Source organism: Octopus sinensis, linkage group LG4, assembly GCF_006345805.1.
Source record: "Octopus sinensis linkage group LG4, ASM634580v1, whole genome shotgun sequence".
In the NCBI taxonomy this organism is placed as follows: Eukaryota; Metazoa; Mollusca; class Cephalopoda; order Octopoda; family Octopodidae; genus Octopus; species Octopus sinensis.
In genome coordinates, this window is record NC_043000.1 from 894662 (window position 1) to 913813 (window position 19152).

A 19152-nucleotide genomic window follows, 5' to 3' on the forward strand; every position below is an offset into this window, starting at 1 on the left:
GCATCTAACTTAAGTACCATATTCATTTGAATCTAAATTTTACATATATATATATATACATAGATACATATATGTATGCATCTACATATATATATATATATATATATATACACACACACACATATATATATATATATATATATATATACACATATATACCAACTAGTTTCATGATCTCAAGTTATACTGTATTGAAAAGCTCAAATAAAGGCGAAATAACGTTATCTATAGCTACTTGGACACGATATATGCATACATATACATATATACATATATATATATATATATATACTCTAAGTAATTAAGGGTTTAGCAACGAATTGCCTCACCACACACCGAATTTAGAAATAGCAGTCAAAGAGTTATAGCCATTCTTTCTACTAAAAGGGAGATCTCAGTAAAAACACAGCACTTGAAAGGCAAACACAGACAGGTAAGAGAGAATGAAATGACGGCAATCTATCATACAATTTTAAGTCACCTACGGACGTACGTTTCGAAATTAAGTTTTAGGAAAGCATAAGAATTAGATAATCATGTCTTACCCAACTTCTTTTCTCATCAGCGTAGGACACTACAATTATGAATAATTGTTACTGATAGCCATATTTCATCCCAGTAAATGACCACAGCATCTTGTCTTGGCTACACGCGGGTGGGAAGGGGTTGGTGACACAAACTTTCATTCACACTTTGAATTTGGTGATACTGGTAACGGCTTTAGCTCGCTCTGATACTGAGTTGAGATGATGCCTTCTAGTATCTCGAAATTTAATATACAATTATTCATAATTGTAGTGTCCTACGCTGATGAGAGAAGAAGTTGGGTAAGACATGATTATCTAATTCTTATGCTTTCTCCTAAAACTTAATTCGAAACGTACGTCCGTAGGTGACTTAAAATTGTATGATAGATTGCCGTCATTTCATTCTCTCTTACCTGTCTGTGTTTGCCTTTCAAGTGCTGTGTTTTTACTGAGATCTCCCTTTTAGTAGAAAGAATAGCTATAACTCTTTGACTGCTATTTCTAAATTCGGTGTGTGGTGAGGCAATTCGTTGCTAAACCCTTAATTACTTAGTATTACTTAAACTTTCCTCGAATGAGGCTTTTACATGCCGAGATCTACTTGGTGTAATTAATGATTATTCCAAATTAATTAATTTCACCCTATATTGTTACTGATAGCCATATATATATATATATATGCCAATATACACATGCACATATATATGTTTACTCTTTTTCCTTTTGTTTTTCCTCTTCCTTCTTTCTTCTACAGGTAACGGCACCATAGAATTCAACGAGTTTCTCGAAATGATGATGAAGTGTAAATCGGAAACAAACGAGCGGCAAGAAGTGACAGACGCCTTCAAAGTGTTCGACACGAACAAGGATGGTTTCATTAATGCTTCTGAGTTACGTCACGTCATGATGAACTTAGGCGAAAAACTCACCGATAAAGAGGTGGAGGATATGATCAGAGAAGCCGACGCAGACGGTGACGGCCGAATAGACTATGAAGGTAAAGCGAGTTCGAATTAGGCAGTAGGTAGTGAATGAGATGTTATGGGTATCGCTGTTATTTGTATTGCGTTCTTTTACTTGTTTTAGTCATTAGACTACGGCCATGCTGGGACACCACTTTGAAGAATGTTTTTGTCAAATGCATCGAGTCCAGTACTTCTTTTTTAAGCCTGGTTTATTTTTTAAGCCTGGCATAGGTTTGTGCTTCTAAAAATCTTACACACACACACACCTATATATATATATTTAAAAAAGATGTGGAACACAAGTTGTGATATATAAAAAAGGAAATGAAGAAAATGCTGACAAAATAATTTAAGTAATTTAAGTAATTACTTAAATTACTTAAATTACTTAAATTACTTAAATTATTTTGTCAGCATTTTCTTCATTTCCTTTTATATATACTATATATATATAAATATATATTGTGACCGTGTGTGCACCGTTGGCGATATTTTTCCTCCGTCTTCCCTTCTTTGGATCTTTCCTTTTCCTATGTTTCTGACGAAGAGCTCCGCTCGAAACATTAAACGCTCCTTCTTTCCTTCTTTCCTGAGTGTCCAATAATACTACACTTGTTCCACGTCCTCGCGTTGTTGTGTTTTCTCTTTGTGTTTTCATGTTTGGATTAACTTTATATATATATATATATATTATTCAAAGGAATTCCAACTCTGTTTTTTATGTTATAAATTATATTCTTTATAATATTAATGTAGAATATAGAATATATAGTATAAATAGTATATATAGTAAAATGAAATGAAGTATTGATTGTCTTATTGAATAGATGAAATATTGAATATCAAATATTAAGGGACATTAAGGGACTAGTATACTTTCTTGCATTTAAGCAGTCTTCAAGGTCCCAGGTTGTGACAGGAATGTTTCAACTGTATGTATATATTATATATATATATATATAATATATATATATATATACATAGAGAGAGAGAGAGAGAGGGGGGAGACAGACAGACAGACAAGCAGGCAGACAGATAGAGTCAGAGACTGAGAGAGAGACAAAAAGAGAGGGAGATAGGGAGAGAGAGGCGTGATGGGGAAAGCTGAGAGCCAAAAAGGGATCCAGAGATATACCAAATTGGTGGAGAACGGGATGGAGAATGAAAGGATAAGAGATAAATGAGTGAAAGAGAATGGAGAAAGATGAGGAGATACTGATATAAGAAAACCTTTCGGGAAGGTTTATTAATTTTATTTTAATGATATTTTTGTCTTTCTTTGCAGAATTTATTCGGATCCTGATGGCCAAATAGCACCAACGTACCTTAAATATTTTATCTAACAACGCACGTATTTTTGCATATTTTTCACCATATTAAAACATATTGTTCACTATAACTTTATATCATTATTCCTCACTATCAATTTACGACATTTTTGAAATTTTGAAATTCACGAATACAGCACGTCTTTTAAAAAAGAAATGTGGACAAGCACAGAAATATTCATCCTTTTTTAGATCTGATTCTTTACCACAGCAGAAATTCTTCATATATTTCACGAAAAGGCCTTTTTAACTCATTCTATTTACATTCTATTTTAAATTGATAATGCACAATCTTTTAGCTGAATTATTAAAAACTATATTGATTAAATCTTGTTTATTTCTTATTTTCTTCTGTGTAATATCGATTTCAAATTTTGGCACAAGGCCAGCAATTTTGTGAGAGTGAGTAAGTTGATTACATCGACCTCAGTGTTCAACTGGTACTTATTATATCGACCACTGAAAAGATGAAAAGCAAAGTCGATCTCGGTGGAAATTTGAACTTAGAACGTGGAGACGGACGAAATGCATGCTAACGATTCTGCCAGCTCGCTACCTTGAACTAAACAAATATTAAATAAGTAACGATTGCAAATTTTGATTCTAGAATTGTATTTAAGCAACCGATCTTCAGAAATTTTAGAGCGTTTTACAGAATATTACTAACGCTTACGTTCTGAAAAAAAAAATCCCAACTCTGTTAACTTTATTTTTAATCCTTTCAAGGTCGATAAGATAAGGTGCCAGCAAATGTGGAAGCGTTCTCCAGTTGAGTACTGTTCACAGAACCATCATGGTTGACAAGTGGGGGATTAGAAGGGTTTTGTAAAGGATCGAAAAACATCGGCTGCAGTTTTTGAGGCAATAAAGTTCGAGGTATGTGCGATGAGAAGAGGTATCATTTGCACTTCAGTTAATAATCTTGCAGTTGTGGGGTTGGTTTACGAACTGGGGTCGAAGTAATCGACTTAATCCGTTTGTCTGTCCTTGTTTGTCCCCTCTATGTTTAGTCCCTTGTGGGTAATAAAGAAACAGATATCGTTCTATTCAGAGTCTGTGGAAGCAATGGACACAACCTGATCAGCTCTAGACCAAAAAAAAAACAACAACAACAACAAAAAAGAAAAAAAATACCAAACAAAAGCAGTTTGAGGGGTGGGTAATTTTCCTTATGTGCTGTATATATTCGATGACCTCATAGCATCCAACACCATACTAGATAAACCTCCTCCAAAAGAATCCCTTAACATTTCACAGGGATCACCAGCATTGACACATTGGTCACTTCACGCTATCAAGGCCACCGGCTCTAACAATGTCTCCTCTATGTTCCTCTCACAGCTCGCTCCAGTCCTTGCCCCTGGATGAATCCAGTTATTCAATTGATGTATCTTCACGTTTTCTGTTCATTCTTACTTCCTTTCTTTCTCTCTATCTATTTTCTGCCTGCCTCTATGTCTATCTCCCACGTCTATCTCTTTCTCTCTATCTCTCTTTCTCTTTCCCTCTACCTCTCTTTCTCTCTCTCCCTCCATTTCTCTCTCTTTCTCCTACTTTCTCTTCTATCACTACTACAGTAGCCTCTGCTCTTAGGAGCCGTATGATCTCAAGCCACCTCCACTGAAGCATTCTCCTCACTCTCACTCTTTTCCTCATTACCTCATACCAATCCCTACGTCCAGTCTCTCCGCACAAGAAGTCAGCCTATCGAATTAAGCTCCTCCTTTATGCCCATGCATTTTCTGAAGCAATCAACTTGGATGAGTTTCAGCGGGGCTCTAACAGCATCAGACGGCGAGCTGGCAGAACCGTTAGCACGCCGGGCGAAATGCGTAGCCGTATTTCGTCTGCCGTTATGTTCTGAGTTTAAATTCTGCCGAGGCCGACTTTGACTTTCATCCTTTTGGGGTCGATAAATTAAGTACCAGTTACGAACTGGGGTCGATGTATTCGACTTAATCCGTTTGTTGTCCTTGTTTGTCCCCTCCATGATTAGCCCCTTGTGGGTAATAAAGAAACAGATATCGTTCTATTCGGATATATATATATATATAATATATATATATATATATATATATTATATATATATATATATATATATATATATATAGGAGCACTCCGTCGGTTGCGACGATGAGGGTCCCAGCTGATACGATCAACGGAACAGTTTGCTCGTGATATTAACGTGCAAGTGGCTAAGCACTCCACAGACACGTGACCCTTAACGTAGTTCTCGAGGAGATTCAGCGTGACACAGATTGTGACAAGGCCGGCCCTTTGAAAAAATACAGGTACAACAGAAACAGGAAGAAAGAGCGAGAGAAAGTTGTGGTGAAAGAGTACAGCAGGGTTCACCACCATCCCCTGCCGGAGCCTCGTGGAGCTTTAGGTGTTTTCGCTCAATAAACACTCACAATGCCCGGTCTGAGAATCGAAACCGCGATCCTCCGACCGCGAGTCCGCTGCTCTAACTACTGGGCCTTTGCGCCTCTATTCGGATAGTCTGTGAAAGCAATGGACACAACCTGATCTCCTCTAGACCAAAAGAAAACAAGAACAACAACAACAAAGAAAAAAATACCAACAAAAGCAGTTTGAGGGGTGGGTAATTTTCCTTATGTGCTGTATATATTCGATGACCTCATAGCATCCAACACCATACTAGATAAACCTCCTCCAAAAGAATCCCTTAACATTTCACAGGGATCACCAGCATTGACATATTGGTCACTTCACGCTATCAAGGCCACGGCTCTAACAATGTCTCCTCTATGTTCCTCTCACAGCTCGCTCCAGTCCTTGCCCCTGGATGAATCCAGTTATTCATTGATGTATCTTCACGTTTTCTGTTCATTCTTACTTCCTTTCTTTCTCTCTATCTATTTTCTGCCTGCCTCTATGTCTATCTCCCACGTCTATCTCTTTCTCTCTATCTCTCTTTCTCTTTCCCTCTACCTCTCTTTCTCTCTCTCCCTCCATTTCTCTCTCTTTCTCCTACTTTCTCTTTCTATCACTACTACAGTAGCCTCTGCTCTTAGGAGCCGTATGATCTCAAGCCACCTCCACTGAAGCATTCTCCTCACTCTCACTCTTTTCCTCATTACCTCATACCAATCCCTACGTCCAGTCTCTTCCGCACAAGAAGTCAGCCTATCGAATTAAGCTCCTCCTTTATGCCCATGCATTTTCTGAAGCAATCAACTTGGATGAGTTTCAGCGGGGCTCTAACAGCATCAGACGGCGAGCTGGCAGAACCGTTAGCACGCCGGGCGAAATGCGTAGCCGTATTTCGTCTGCCGTTATGTTCTGAGTTTAAATTCTGCCGAGGCCGACTTTGACTTTCATCCTTTTGGGGTCGATAAATTAAGTACCAGTTACGAACTGGGGTCGATGTATTCGACTTAATCCGTTTGTTTGTCCTTGTTTGTCCCCTCCATGATTAGCCCCTTGTGGGTAATAAAGAAACAGATATCGTTCTATTCGGATATATATATATATATATATATATATATATAGGAGCACTCCGTCGGTTGCGACGATGAGGGTCCCAGCTGATACGATCAACGGAACAGTTTGCTCGTGATATTAACGTGCAAGTGGCTAAGCACTCCACAGACACGTGACCCTTAACGTAGTTCTCGAGGAGATTCAGCGTGACACAGATTGTGACAAGGCTGGCCCTTTGAAATACAGGTACAAGAGAAACAGGAAGAAAGAGCGAGAGAAAGTTGTGGTGAAAGAGTACAGCAGGGTCCACCACCATCCCCTGCCGGAGCCTCGTGGAGCTTTAGGTGTTTTCGCTCAATAAACACTCACAATGCCCGGTCTGAGAATCGAAACCGCGATCCTCCGACCGCGAGTCCGCTGCTCTAACTACTGGGCCTTTGCGCCTCTATTCGGATAGTCTGTGAAAGCAATGGACACAACCTGATCTCCTCTAGACCAAAAGAAAACAAGAACAACAACAACAAAGAAAAAATACCAAACGAAGCATAAAGAGAAAGAAATAAGAAAAATATCTGGAATTTTGAGTAACAATAAATGGAAAAGTTATGCAAAGGGAACAGCTAAAGAAAAGCCATCGAAAAATACCGATGTGTTGAAAGCTTCCCATTTCTACTAAGCAAACTTTTTTTTTTTAATCATTTTTCCTGTATAGGCGCAGGAGTGGCTGTGTGGTAAGTAGCTTGCTAACCAACCACATGGTTCCGGGGTCAGTCCCACTGTGTGGCATCTTGGGAAAGTGTCTTCTGCTATAGCCCCGGGCCGACCAATGCCTTGTGAGTGGATTTGGTAGACGGAAACTGAAGAAGCCTGTCGTATATATGTATATATATATATAAGTGTGTGTGTATATGTTTGTGTGTCTGTGTTTGTTCCCCCCACATCACTTGACAACCGATGCTGGTGTGTTTACGTCCCCGTCACTTAGCGGTTTGGCAAAAGAGACCGATAGAATAAGTACTGGCTTACAAGAATAATCCGGGGTCGATTTGCTCGACTAAAGGCGGTGCTCCAGCAGGCTGCTGTCAAATGACTGAAACAAGTAAAAGAGTATTTGTATCGGTAATTTGCACTGCCGTTGTGCTTGGTCAACACTTTAAAGGGTTTTAGTTGAACAAATCGACCCCGGTATTTTGTTTTTTTTTCTCCTTTTCAAGACTGGTACTTATTCAATTGATCACTTTGACCGAACCGCTAAGTTACTGGGACGTAAACAAACCAACACCGGTTGTCAAGCTGTGGCCGTGATGTTAACTAACACAGATACCAAGACTAACACAGTTACACGCGCGCACACACACACAAACATGTATATAACATATATGTGTGTATGTGTGTGAGTGTTATAATATATATATATAGGCGTAGGAGTGGCTGTGGGGTAAGTAGCTTGCTTAGCAACCACATGGTTCCGGGTTCAGTCCCACTGCGTGGCACCTTGGGCAAGTGTTTTCTACTATAGCCTCGGGTCAACCAAAACCTTGTGAGTGGATTTGGTAGACGGAAACTGAAAGAAGTCTGTCGTATATATATGTATACGTATGTGTATATGTATATGGCTGTGTATATGTATATGGCTGTATATGTTTGTGTGTCTGTGTTTGTCCCCCCCCCAACATCGCTTGACAACAGATGCTGGTGTGTTTACGTCCCCGTGACTTAGCGGTTCGGCAAAAGATTCCGATAGAATAAGTACTAGACTTACAAAGAATAAGTCCTGGGGGTCAATTTGCTCGACTAAAGGCAGTGCTCCAGCATGGCCACAGTCAAATGACTGAAACAAGTAAAAGAGTAAAGAGTAAAAGAGTATATGTTTGTGTTGTGTTCGTGTATGCATAATATATATACATATAATACATAATAATGACGAGTGGAGGCGCAATGGCCCAGTGATTAGGGCAACGGACTCGCGGTCATAGGATCGCGGTTTCGATTCCCAGACCGGGCGTTGTGAGTGTTTATTGAGCGAAAACACCTAAAAGCTCCACAGTGGTGATCCCTGCTGTACTCTTTCACCACAACTTTCTCTCACTCTTACTTCCTGTTTCTGTTGTACCTGTATTTCTAAGGGCCGGTCTTGTCACTCTCTGTGTCACGCTGAATATGGGTGCACGTGTCTGTGGAGTTAATTTCACGAGCAGGCTGTTCCGTTGATTCGGATCAACCGGAACCCTCATCGTCGTAACCGACGGAGTGCTTCCCTATAATTGACGAAATTGGAGTAATGAGGAGGGAGTACGGTTGGACATTTGTTTATTATTCACTGAAATTGTCTCGACGCAACGTAGTTCTCCAAGAATACAGGTATTTGATTATGCAACTGTTTGTTTGCACAATGTGATCTAATTGTGTTACCTCAGGCGCTATAGAAGTGCTGTCTCCATTAGTTTAAAATTACCGACTTCACGAACATCTCCTCTCTTTGTAGTGGTTTGAATTTAGTTGTAGCTGAAATACTCGTAGTGCAAGGTGTGAGAGCGTGTTTGTCCGACTGCTATGAAAAGCAGTAGATGGTACAAGCTAGCCTTTAAGTGGGATAGTCTTTTATTTGGTTGTATTTCAGATTTGTTCTTCATGGTTGGCTTCATGGCTGGAATTTTCTACTCTGACCTTTAGCATCCATTGATAACTATAATATATAATCAAAATAAACAACAGGATTTCAAGTAGTAATGCAGTACGACCGTTTCAAGCGGATCAATTTAATTGAACAATGCAATTATGACGTCAATTTAAATATAGCGCTATCTTCAGCTGCACAAAAATTATGGAACTTCAAAAGGCAAGATACATTAATTTAATTTTAATTAAATATTTTAACAGAGCAAGAAAATGAAGAAATTCATGATGTCGCTATTGTAGCAAGAATGGCTAAGAAAACAGACAACAATTTCTTAGAATAGCATGGAGCATAGTGAGGTCACAGGGTTGTAATTCATTTCCAATTTATTTATCTCTTTATCATCCGCTAAAATCTGAGACTAGAAGACTGTGTACATCTTTATATATAAAAGTCAAGTTGTGTGTCTGTCTCCTACGATTTAGATTCCTAACTACTCCCACATTTTGCGGTGCAGTGTAACCAAAACCGGGTATCTTATAGTCGTGATTCATATCGAGCCCTTCTGGGTATTAGCGCGCGTCTACGATGAATCTACGATTTAAAAAAAAAATTACCATCATTTATTTCCATTTTAATGCATTTTTTCGCTATTATATGAGAGAAGTAACTCTCTAAAAATGCCTACGATGAGTCAACGATTTTTTAAAAAATTTACCATCATTTTTTTCCATTTTTAATGCATTTTTTTGCTATTTTTTGGCTATAACTCTCTAAAAATGCTTATATAGTTATTTCCCTTACAAACGCGAGCAACGCCGGGCGATACTGCTAGTTTAGAAGAAAGAGCAAAATTGAGTTGACAGCTCATGGCTAGCTATTTGTCATAAATATTGTCATAGGTTCCCCTTTACCTACAAGAAAAAAAAAACCAAAACTTTAGAAAGAGTCAATTAGATAGAAGTATCTGTCTATAAAAAGAGGTAGGGTAGGGCTGACTTTAATTTATGATGATATTACCAGTTAAGGGGTAAAGCACAATGTAAAAATCAAGATGCTATAATGAGATGCAGGAACAATATTAGGGGTTCGACGGAAAAAACGTTTATATGCAACTAGCAGTATCGCCCGGCGTTGCTCGGGTTTGTAAGGGAAATAACTATATAAGCATTGTTAGAGAGTTATAGCCAAAAAATAGCAAAAAATGTATTAAAAATGGAAAAAAAAATATGGTAAATTTTTTTTTAAATCGTTGACTCATCGTAGACATTTATAGAGAGTTACTTCCTTATATAATAGCGAAAAATATGCATTAAAATGGAAACAAATTATGGTAAATTATTTTTAAAATGGTAGACTCATCGTAGACACGCGCTAATACCCAGACGGGCTCGATATGAATCACGACTATAAGATACCCGGTTTTGGTTAAACTGCACCGCAAAATGTGGGAGTAGTTAGGAATCTAAATCGTAGGAGACAGACACACAACTTGACTTTTATACATAAAGACTAGCTGAAGGTGACCCGCTCTACGCGCGGGTAAGAGTGTGGTATATATATATAAATGTATACAATTATATATATATATATATATATATAATATATATATATATATATATATATATATAATACAGATATATGCACTTTGTATATATAAAAATTATTATATATACATATTTATATATAGATACACACACACATATATAAATTAACCCAATAAATATCTGATTCATAATATATGTTGTCATGATTGAGTGGTCGTTGTGGCGATGATAATTCTCTCTATGAATGCAGACAGACGTAGAAAGTGAGAGTGTGTGAAAGCGCTGTGGAAGGCAGGGAGGGGGGATAACGGACGCTGTGAAACGACGTTATAAAGAGAAAGTGAATGTAAGGGAGGTAGACGCTGTGAAACGACGTTATAGATAGAAAGTGAAAGGAAGGGAGAAAAGTGAGTGAGTGATGGAGGAAGACAGATACATAAAAGAATGAGAGTGTTGGATGTTTTGTTTGTTGGACCAATGTATTAAGGTAGTATTGTTTTATTGTTTTAAAACGAAAGAGGCAATGTGTTTGTTTCAAAAATTAAAAAATCTGTTATAATGAATGAAATTAGAATTCACACCCAGCTTAGTTTTGTAGAAAGAGTATCACGATGTGAACTCATGAGTTGGAAGTTTGACTGAGAGAGTTTATATGGTGACACATGCCAGTCCTTTCGACACCACCTAAACAATGGAATAGTGTATAAAATGTAATTAACAACTCATTCACTTTATGAATGTCTTATGTTAGCGAAGAAACAATAACTTGACAAAACCGTTTAATGGAGACGTAGAAGGAATTGGAAAATGAGGAATAAAGAGAATGAGTTGGATCAAATGTTTGCAAACATCTGAACCCAATGTTCTTTATGAACCATGTTCTTTTTAATGTCTTTATTTTCAAGAATGAAGAGATAATGAAGAGGTGCAAAATAAAAAATCAAGCAAAATTCCATGACTTACAATCAGTTTTCTTTTGTCAGAGCCTCCTGATAAACCACGTTCCTTGTGCGCTCATGATTGCCAAGAATGAAGAGTTTATGTGGATTTCCAACTCGAGAACAGGCTACGTACAATTGACCATGACTGAAAACCGGTTGTGACAGGTTAATGCCTACAATGTCCAGTGATTGTCCCTGTGACTTGTTGATTGTCATCGCGAAGCATAGTTTTATCGGAAATTGAAAGCGTTTAAACTGAATAGGAACATCAGAGGGTGAAATACTCATTTTATGTATCATTTTGATTGTTCCTACAAATGGTCCACTCAAAATTTCAGCAGTTATAACATGGCATTGAATCCTCCTAATAACCATTCGGGTTCCATTGCATATTTCAGGCGTTTCCATATTTCTGAGCACTATGATTGGGGCACCAACTTTCAAACACAAATGATGAGGTGGAAGTCCCGGAGGTGTTAGCTTGTTGAGTAGCTCGGGTGGATATTTGACTGTATCATTCTCATCTTTATTTGTATCGATGGACATGAAAGAAACTATCTCACCAGGATTCATATCAAGTACTTGTTTATTTGTAGCATGAGCTGTTGTATTATGAGGCGATAGAATAGCTCTTGCCCTTAGCCAATCGAGATCCTGGAAGTTGGTTTCGACGTCAGGTAAAACGGCTCTTATAAGTTCTTCTACATTTGGAACGAAATTCCCAAAAGGCAACCGAATATGCTCATCATCAACGAAAGGCAAAACTCCATCACCAAGATCTAATAGGTGTTTTGCGAAAGCCTCAGACTCCACATCACTATGTAGGTGGACTCTCATGTTTGTTTGAAGATGGCGACTGATAACACTGTGCCACACAAAAGAATGCTTTATACATGCATTAACCTCATCGGCTCTAGTGCCTGCTCGGACAACAGGAAGAGTTTGTCGAAAATCTCCTGCCATGAGAAACGTAGCTCCACCCATTATTTTTGTATTGTGACGCAAATCTTGGAGAGTTCTGTCAAGAGCCTCAAACATGGCCTTATTACTCATTGTAGCCTCATCCCAAATAAAAAGACTGCATTCACGAAGAAGTCTTGCTCTTGAGGAACTACGATCTATATTACATATAGGATTATCTTTCTTTCCAATGTCCATGGGCAATTTGAATGCACTATGTGCCGTACGGCCGCCTTGAAGCAGTGTCGCTGCAATACCACTTGAGGCACATGCAATGGCAATTCGACGTTCAGCGCACAGCTTTGCGAGAATCAAATTGATAACGAAAGTTTTACCAGTACCACCTGGAGCATTCAAAAAGAAAAGCTTTCCTTGGTTCAATCTAACGCTGTCAATAATTTCATTATAAATCTCTGTTTGTTCAGGCAAAAGTCTTGGTTCATCTCGCGTAATTGTTTCCGTCAATTCGGCAATGTTGTAGTTTTTTCTGACATGTATTCAACATCCAAAGGCGCTTCATGATGGACAGGTGTTGGCAGATGGAATTCACTTAAACCGCGTATAACATAGCGTCTGATGTGTCTGTCCATGTCGATTAATGCCTCATTATAAACGTCGTTGCCATCACGTAGCGCTAAATTAGCCTGTATGTCCTTTGATAGGCTCTGTCTGAACGATTCCCAAAGGTTAAGAGGGTTGCTGGGATTACAGTGGATTAATATGCTACAAAACAATCGACGCATTTGCCATGGTAGTTTACAATTTGAGGCCTCTGCTAATGTCCTGTGTAAGTGGTCGTCATTGAGAAGAAGTCCGCGCCTCAAACATGCTTTCCTGTAAGTGGCGCAGATGATACCATCAACCGTGCGAAGATCAGCAAAAGACTTCGGTCCAGTAACTACATGAAGTAGCATTCTCAAAAAGATTTCCTGTTTGGTAGGATGAATATTATACACACGCCCAATGACGTTCTTCCTAGAAACACCGGGCCAATTGTCAAGTTCTGTTCCATGTGACCTGCGCAGCCTATTATTGTTGTTGTATGTGTAATATTCCGGTACTTCAGGGTAAATGAGAGTAGCAGCAAACTCATCAACTGAACACAATTTTAAAAATGCTGTAAGCGTAGTCCCTTTTGGATTTTCAATGACTTGACGTGCATTTTTCTCTGTGAAGTAAACCAGCTGTCTCTTCTGTAAATGAACATTCAGGTGGAAAACTGATGGTGAGCTTAGATGAATCTCGTATCCAAAAATGCGCCACGCTGCATAATTGGAGGATACATACCTACCCAAAACGAATTGTTTAATTTCGTCATGTCTAAGGTCTTCATCACTGAACACAAACACGGCCATATCATCGCCCTTATTAATGTACTTGCAGAGGTATTGTATGCATCTCACCGAACTGCAGTACTCAACATTAATGTGTGCATTAAATGTTTTGGAAAGCAAAGGGTTGAATGGAACGATCCAGGCATTATCAACATCGAATGTTTTTAGCCGTTGTTTAATTGTAGCTGTGCGGCCACCCAAACCTGGGTCACATATATGAAAGAGAGGACGGGAAAATGAAATATTTTGCAATGTAAACATGATTTGTTTTAAGAGAAAGATTGTCATGATTGTGTGTTGGTGGTGGCGATGATAATTATCATTAGGAAAAACACAAGTTGTGGCGATGATAATTCTAGACCCCTTTTCACATTTTGATGAAGAGAACCCGATTTCATTCGGGTCTAATGGGGCCACATATAGGTGTGTGTGTGTGTGTGTGTGTGTGTGTGCACTGTAGAAATTAAATTAGATATCAAACCACTAATAGGGAAATGAAACAGTAAAAAAACAAAAACATAAAAAATAAAAATATAATATTAGATATATGTGTGTGTGTGTGTGTGTGTGTGTGTGTGTGTGTGTGTGTGTGTGTGTGTGTGTGTTGACAGGTAGACAATAGAATGCGATGGCGATGGCGATGTCGATGTAATATTTGTTTCTGTCTATGAACGCTGGTTATCATGGGATAATACATGTAATGCACCATATAACATAACGTGGAAGCGCGTGGCTTAGTGGTTAGGGTGTCAGCATCATGATCGTAATTTTGTTGTTTCGATTCCTGGACCGGGCGACGCGTTGTGTTATTGCGCAAAACACTTCATTTCACGTTGATCCAGTCGACTCAGCTGGCAAAAATGAATAACGCTGCGAAGGGCCGTCCAGCTGGGGAACACATACGCCATAGAAACCGGGAAACCGGGCCCATGAGTAAAATGTATGGGAAGCTAAGAGATAAGAGTGAGTGAAAATGTTCTTGGAAGAGAGTAAATAGCGAGAGAGTGATTTGAGGAAGACTTTACATTAAATAACCGTAGTGGCTTGTCATATGAAGAGGAGTGAGAGGGTACTGGAGGAAATAGGGTGAGTGAGGAAGATGGCCCCTAGCAACCACACCTTTTAAGATAGGGATTTCTAAGGTAGCCCACGAGCATCGTCACCTCATTCTACATGTCCCTGTAAATTTTGGAGCGAATCGGACGGGATGTAGTGGCATTGAAAGCGATCCAAGTGGTAAAAACGCATTTCAGTTTTATATATAGAGATATTATTATGTTGAATAAAAATTAAATAATTTTTTTTTAATTCTGGAAAATATATAGTATAAATATTTGACATAAACATAAGTAACTGAAAAATATCAATTTAAGAACAAGAAAAATATCAATTTATAAATGATAAGAGATTAATAAGGTAAGCATACCAAAATAAGAAAACAAAATAAGAATTTATAAGTTCCTTTATTGGCCACACAGGGCTGCACACAGATGGGACAGGTTACAAGGTAGAGCTTTTCTTTTGGGGAATGAAAAAAACCAAAAACAAAAAACAAAAGAAACAAAAAAAAGGTGGCGTAGGTTTTCGATCAAAAGGAATCGTAAAAGGAAAAAAACCAGCAAAAAAGAAAATTAAAAAAAAGAAAAAAAGGAAAAAAAGGAAAAAGAACAAAAGAAAAGAGAAATGAAAAAAAAGAAGAATTTATAGAAAAGAAGAAATACATATAAAATACATATAAAGAGACAGGGGATTGAATTTAAAGGCAGGGAAAGATAAAGGTAACATTAAAAAGGAAGTTAATAGATATGGAAGTAATGACGGCAGTTAAAGGTATTCCAACCGAATAGGTTTTATAAGTTGTAATATTACAAATGTTATTGTATGTATGATTGTATAGTTCCTAGAGGGTATAAGATTTAGTGAAAGAAGACTTGCTATCACAAACTCACAACAAATATACATAATATGGCTATTAGGGTAGAAATTCACAGAAGGAAAAAACAGGGTAATCATCAAAATAGGATGAAGTTAAACTAACTAGACATGGAGTTATCATGGGATAATACATGTAATGCACCATATAACATAACGTGGAAGCGCGTGGCTTAGTGGTTAGGGTGTCAGCATCATGATCGTAATTTTGTTGTTTCGATTCCTGGACCGGGCGACGCGTTGTGTTCTTGCGCAAAACACTTCATTTCACGTTGATCCAGTCGACTCAGCTGGCAAAAATGAATAACGCTGCGAAGGGCCGTCCAGCTGGGGAACACATACGCCATAGAAACCGGGAAACCGGGCCCATGAGCCTGGCTAGGCTTTGAAAGGGTGTATTTTTTTTTATCTTTACATAACATAACACATAGAGTATAACATGTGTAATGTAATACATTATACCATATAACATAATATCCTGTATTTTGTACTAGGGGGTAAGTAATAACGGATACGACACTAAAGTTGATTTCCACCATCAAATTTCAAGTGTGATAACTGTAAATTTAATCAAACATTTTCATCAAACATTTTCATCAAACATTTATCATGAAACAATTTCATCAAACATTTTCATCAAACATTTTCATCAAAAATTTTCATCAAACATTTTCAAATATTTTCATCAAACATTCGCTTCAAACAATTTCATCAAATATTTTTCATCAAACATTTATCATCAAACAATTTCATCAAACATTTATCATCAAACATTTTCATCAAATATTTTAATTAAACAATTTCATCAAACATTTTCATCAGACATTTTCATCAAAAATTTTCATCAAATATTTTCATCAAATATTTTCATCAAACATTTTCAAATATATTCATCAAACATACTCCTCAAACAATTTCATCAAACATTTTTCATCAAAAATTTATCATGAAACAATTTCATCAAACATTTTCATCAAACATTTTAATCAAATATTTTCATCAAACATTTTTCCTCAAACATTTATCATGAAACAATTTCATCAAACATTTTCATCAAACATTTTCATCAAACATTTTCAAATATTTCCATCAAACATTCTCCTCAAACAATTTCTTCAAGCATTTTTCATCAAACATTTATCATCAAACATTTTCATCAAATATTTTAATCAAACATTTTCATCAAACACTTTCATTAACCGATTTCATCAAACATTTTCATCAGACATTTTCATCAAACATTTTCATCAAATATTTTCATCAAACATTTTTCATCAAACATTTATCATGAAACAATTTCATGAAAAAATTTCATCAAACATTTTCATCAAACATTTATCAAACATTTTCATCAAATATTTTCATCAAACATTTTCAAATATTTTCATGAACCATTCTCCTCAAACATTTTCATCAAGCATTTTCAAATATTTCCATCAAACATTCTCCTCAAACATTTTCATCAAACATTTTCATCAAACATTTTCATCAGACATTTTCATCAAATAATTTCATCAAGCATATTCATCAATCATTTTCATCAATCATTTTCATCAAACATGTTCATCAAACATTTTTTATCGAACATTTTCATCAAACATTTAACATTAAACATTTTCATCAAACATTTTCATCTAACATTTTCATCAAACATTTTCAGACATTTTCATCAAACATTTTCATCAACATTTTCATCAAACATTTTCATCAAACATTTTTTCAAACATTTTCATCAGACATTTTTTATCAAACATTTTATCAAACATTCATCATGAAATATTTTCATGAAACATTTTCATCAAACATTTTTCATCAAACATTTTTATCAAACATTCATCATGAAACATTTTCATGAATCGTTTTTCATCAAACATTTTCATCAAACATTTTCAGACATTTTCATCAAACATTTTTATCAAACATTTTCATCAGTCATTTTCATCAAACATTTTCATCAAACATTTTCATCAAACATTTTTTCAACAGACATTTTCATCAAACATTTTTCATCAGACATTTTTATCAAACATTTATCATGAAACATTTTCATCAAAAACTTTCATCAAACATTTTCATCAAACATTTTCAGACATTTTCATCAAGCATTTTAATCAGACATTTTCAGAAATTTTCATCAAACATTTATCATGAAACATTTTCATCAAACATTTCCATCAAACATTTTCATCAGACATTTTCATCAGACATTTTTATCAAACATTTTCAGACATTTTCATCAGACATTTTCATCAAACATTTTCATCAAACATATTCATCAATCATTTTCATCAAACATTTTTTCACACATTTTCAACCTTTATCATGAAACATTTTTATCAAACGTTTTCATCAGACATTATCATCAAACATTTTTATCAAATATTTTCATCAAACATTTTCATCAAACATTTTTCATCAAATATTTTCATCAAACATTTTCATCAACTATTTTCATCAAACATTCTCCTGAAACAATTTCATCAAAGTTTTCATCCAACATTTATCAGACATTTTCATGAAACATTTTTCATCAAACATTTTCATCAAACATTTTCATCAAACATTTTTCATCAAACATTTTCATCAAACATTTTCATCAAATATTTTTATCAAACATTTTTATCAAACATATTCATCAAACATTTTCATCAAGCATTTTCATCAAACATTTTTCAGCTGTATTAAACGCGGATGTACAGTACATTAAATCAGCTAATGAAATGGCAAAAGGAGGGTACTGCAGATCTAATCTCAACCGTCTGGAGAATGATTGTTCCAAGGACCGTCGTCTGTTTCATAGAAACTCATTAACTTTTGGATTTAGCAAATTCTAACATTGTACTACGTAGTGATCCTTTTGTTATCCCTCCTAAAATTTGGATGGCGTGTGTCTATGATATTTAATGTAAATTACTGACGAGACAGCAGCATTAACTTTTCATAATAAAACTTACTAGCAGTATCGTCCGGCGTTGCTCGGGTTTGTTTCGACCGTTTAGAATTGGAATTTTTGAAAAGTAAAAATTTTGCATTAAGTGAACATTTTTCTGGCTGAAATACACCGAAAAATGGTGACACAGCAGTCAAAAAATCGTAAAAAATAGGGATTTTTATAGAAAAAAAAGCACCTTTTTGATGTAAATAATTTTTGGTGTTAACATGGTCCGATTTGAATTTTTCTTCTACGGATGGGAGAGCAAGCCTTCTATCATACTCTCAATTTTGGTCAACTTGCGCGGCAGGCTCTCGGAGGAGATAGTGTTAGTTGAAGGCTACCAAACCTGACATACGCAGACAACTTCAGCTTATATAGAGAGAGATTATGGTTTATTACCTATTACTACGTTCGTAAATTAATTAAATATATTGTTTTAGTTACATAACACAGTTGCAGTCGTCTTTCACATTTACTACATGACCTCACTGAAAAGAGTAACAATTTATTAATTTTCATCAGCAATTGAATAATCTGTATTTTATAGACACAGTGAAATTGCATTTATAACAACTGTTGTTAAGCTTCCCATATGCGTATCTACTAAACTGACGTGAAT

The 19152-nt window shown here is 36.4% G+C and overlaps 1 protein-coding gene across 1 annotated transcript in view; it reads left to right on the forward strand.

Annotated features, from left to right (window-relative positions):
* LOC115210362 (neo-calmodulin-like) overlaps nucleotides 1-2966 on the forward strand; it is a 72821-nt gene extending 69855 nt beyond the window's left edge. The window contains exons 4-5 of the mRNA XM_029778924.2: nucleotides 1282-1524; nucleotides 2778-2966. Coding sequence (XP_029634784.2) covers nucleotides 1282-1524; nucleotides 2778-2806 — 272 coding nt within the window. The 3' untranslated portion in view covers nucleotides 2807-2966. The remainder of the gene's footprint in view (nucleotides 1-1281; nucleotides 1525-2777) is intronic.
* The last annotated feature ends 16186 nt before the right edge of the window (nucleotides 2967-19152 follow it).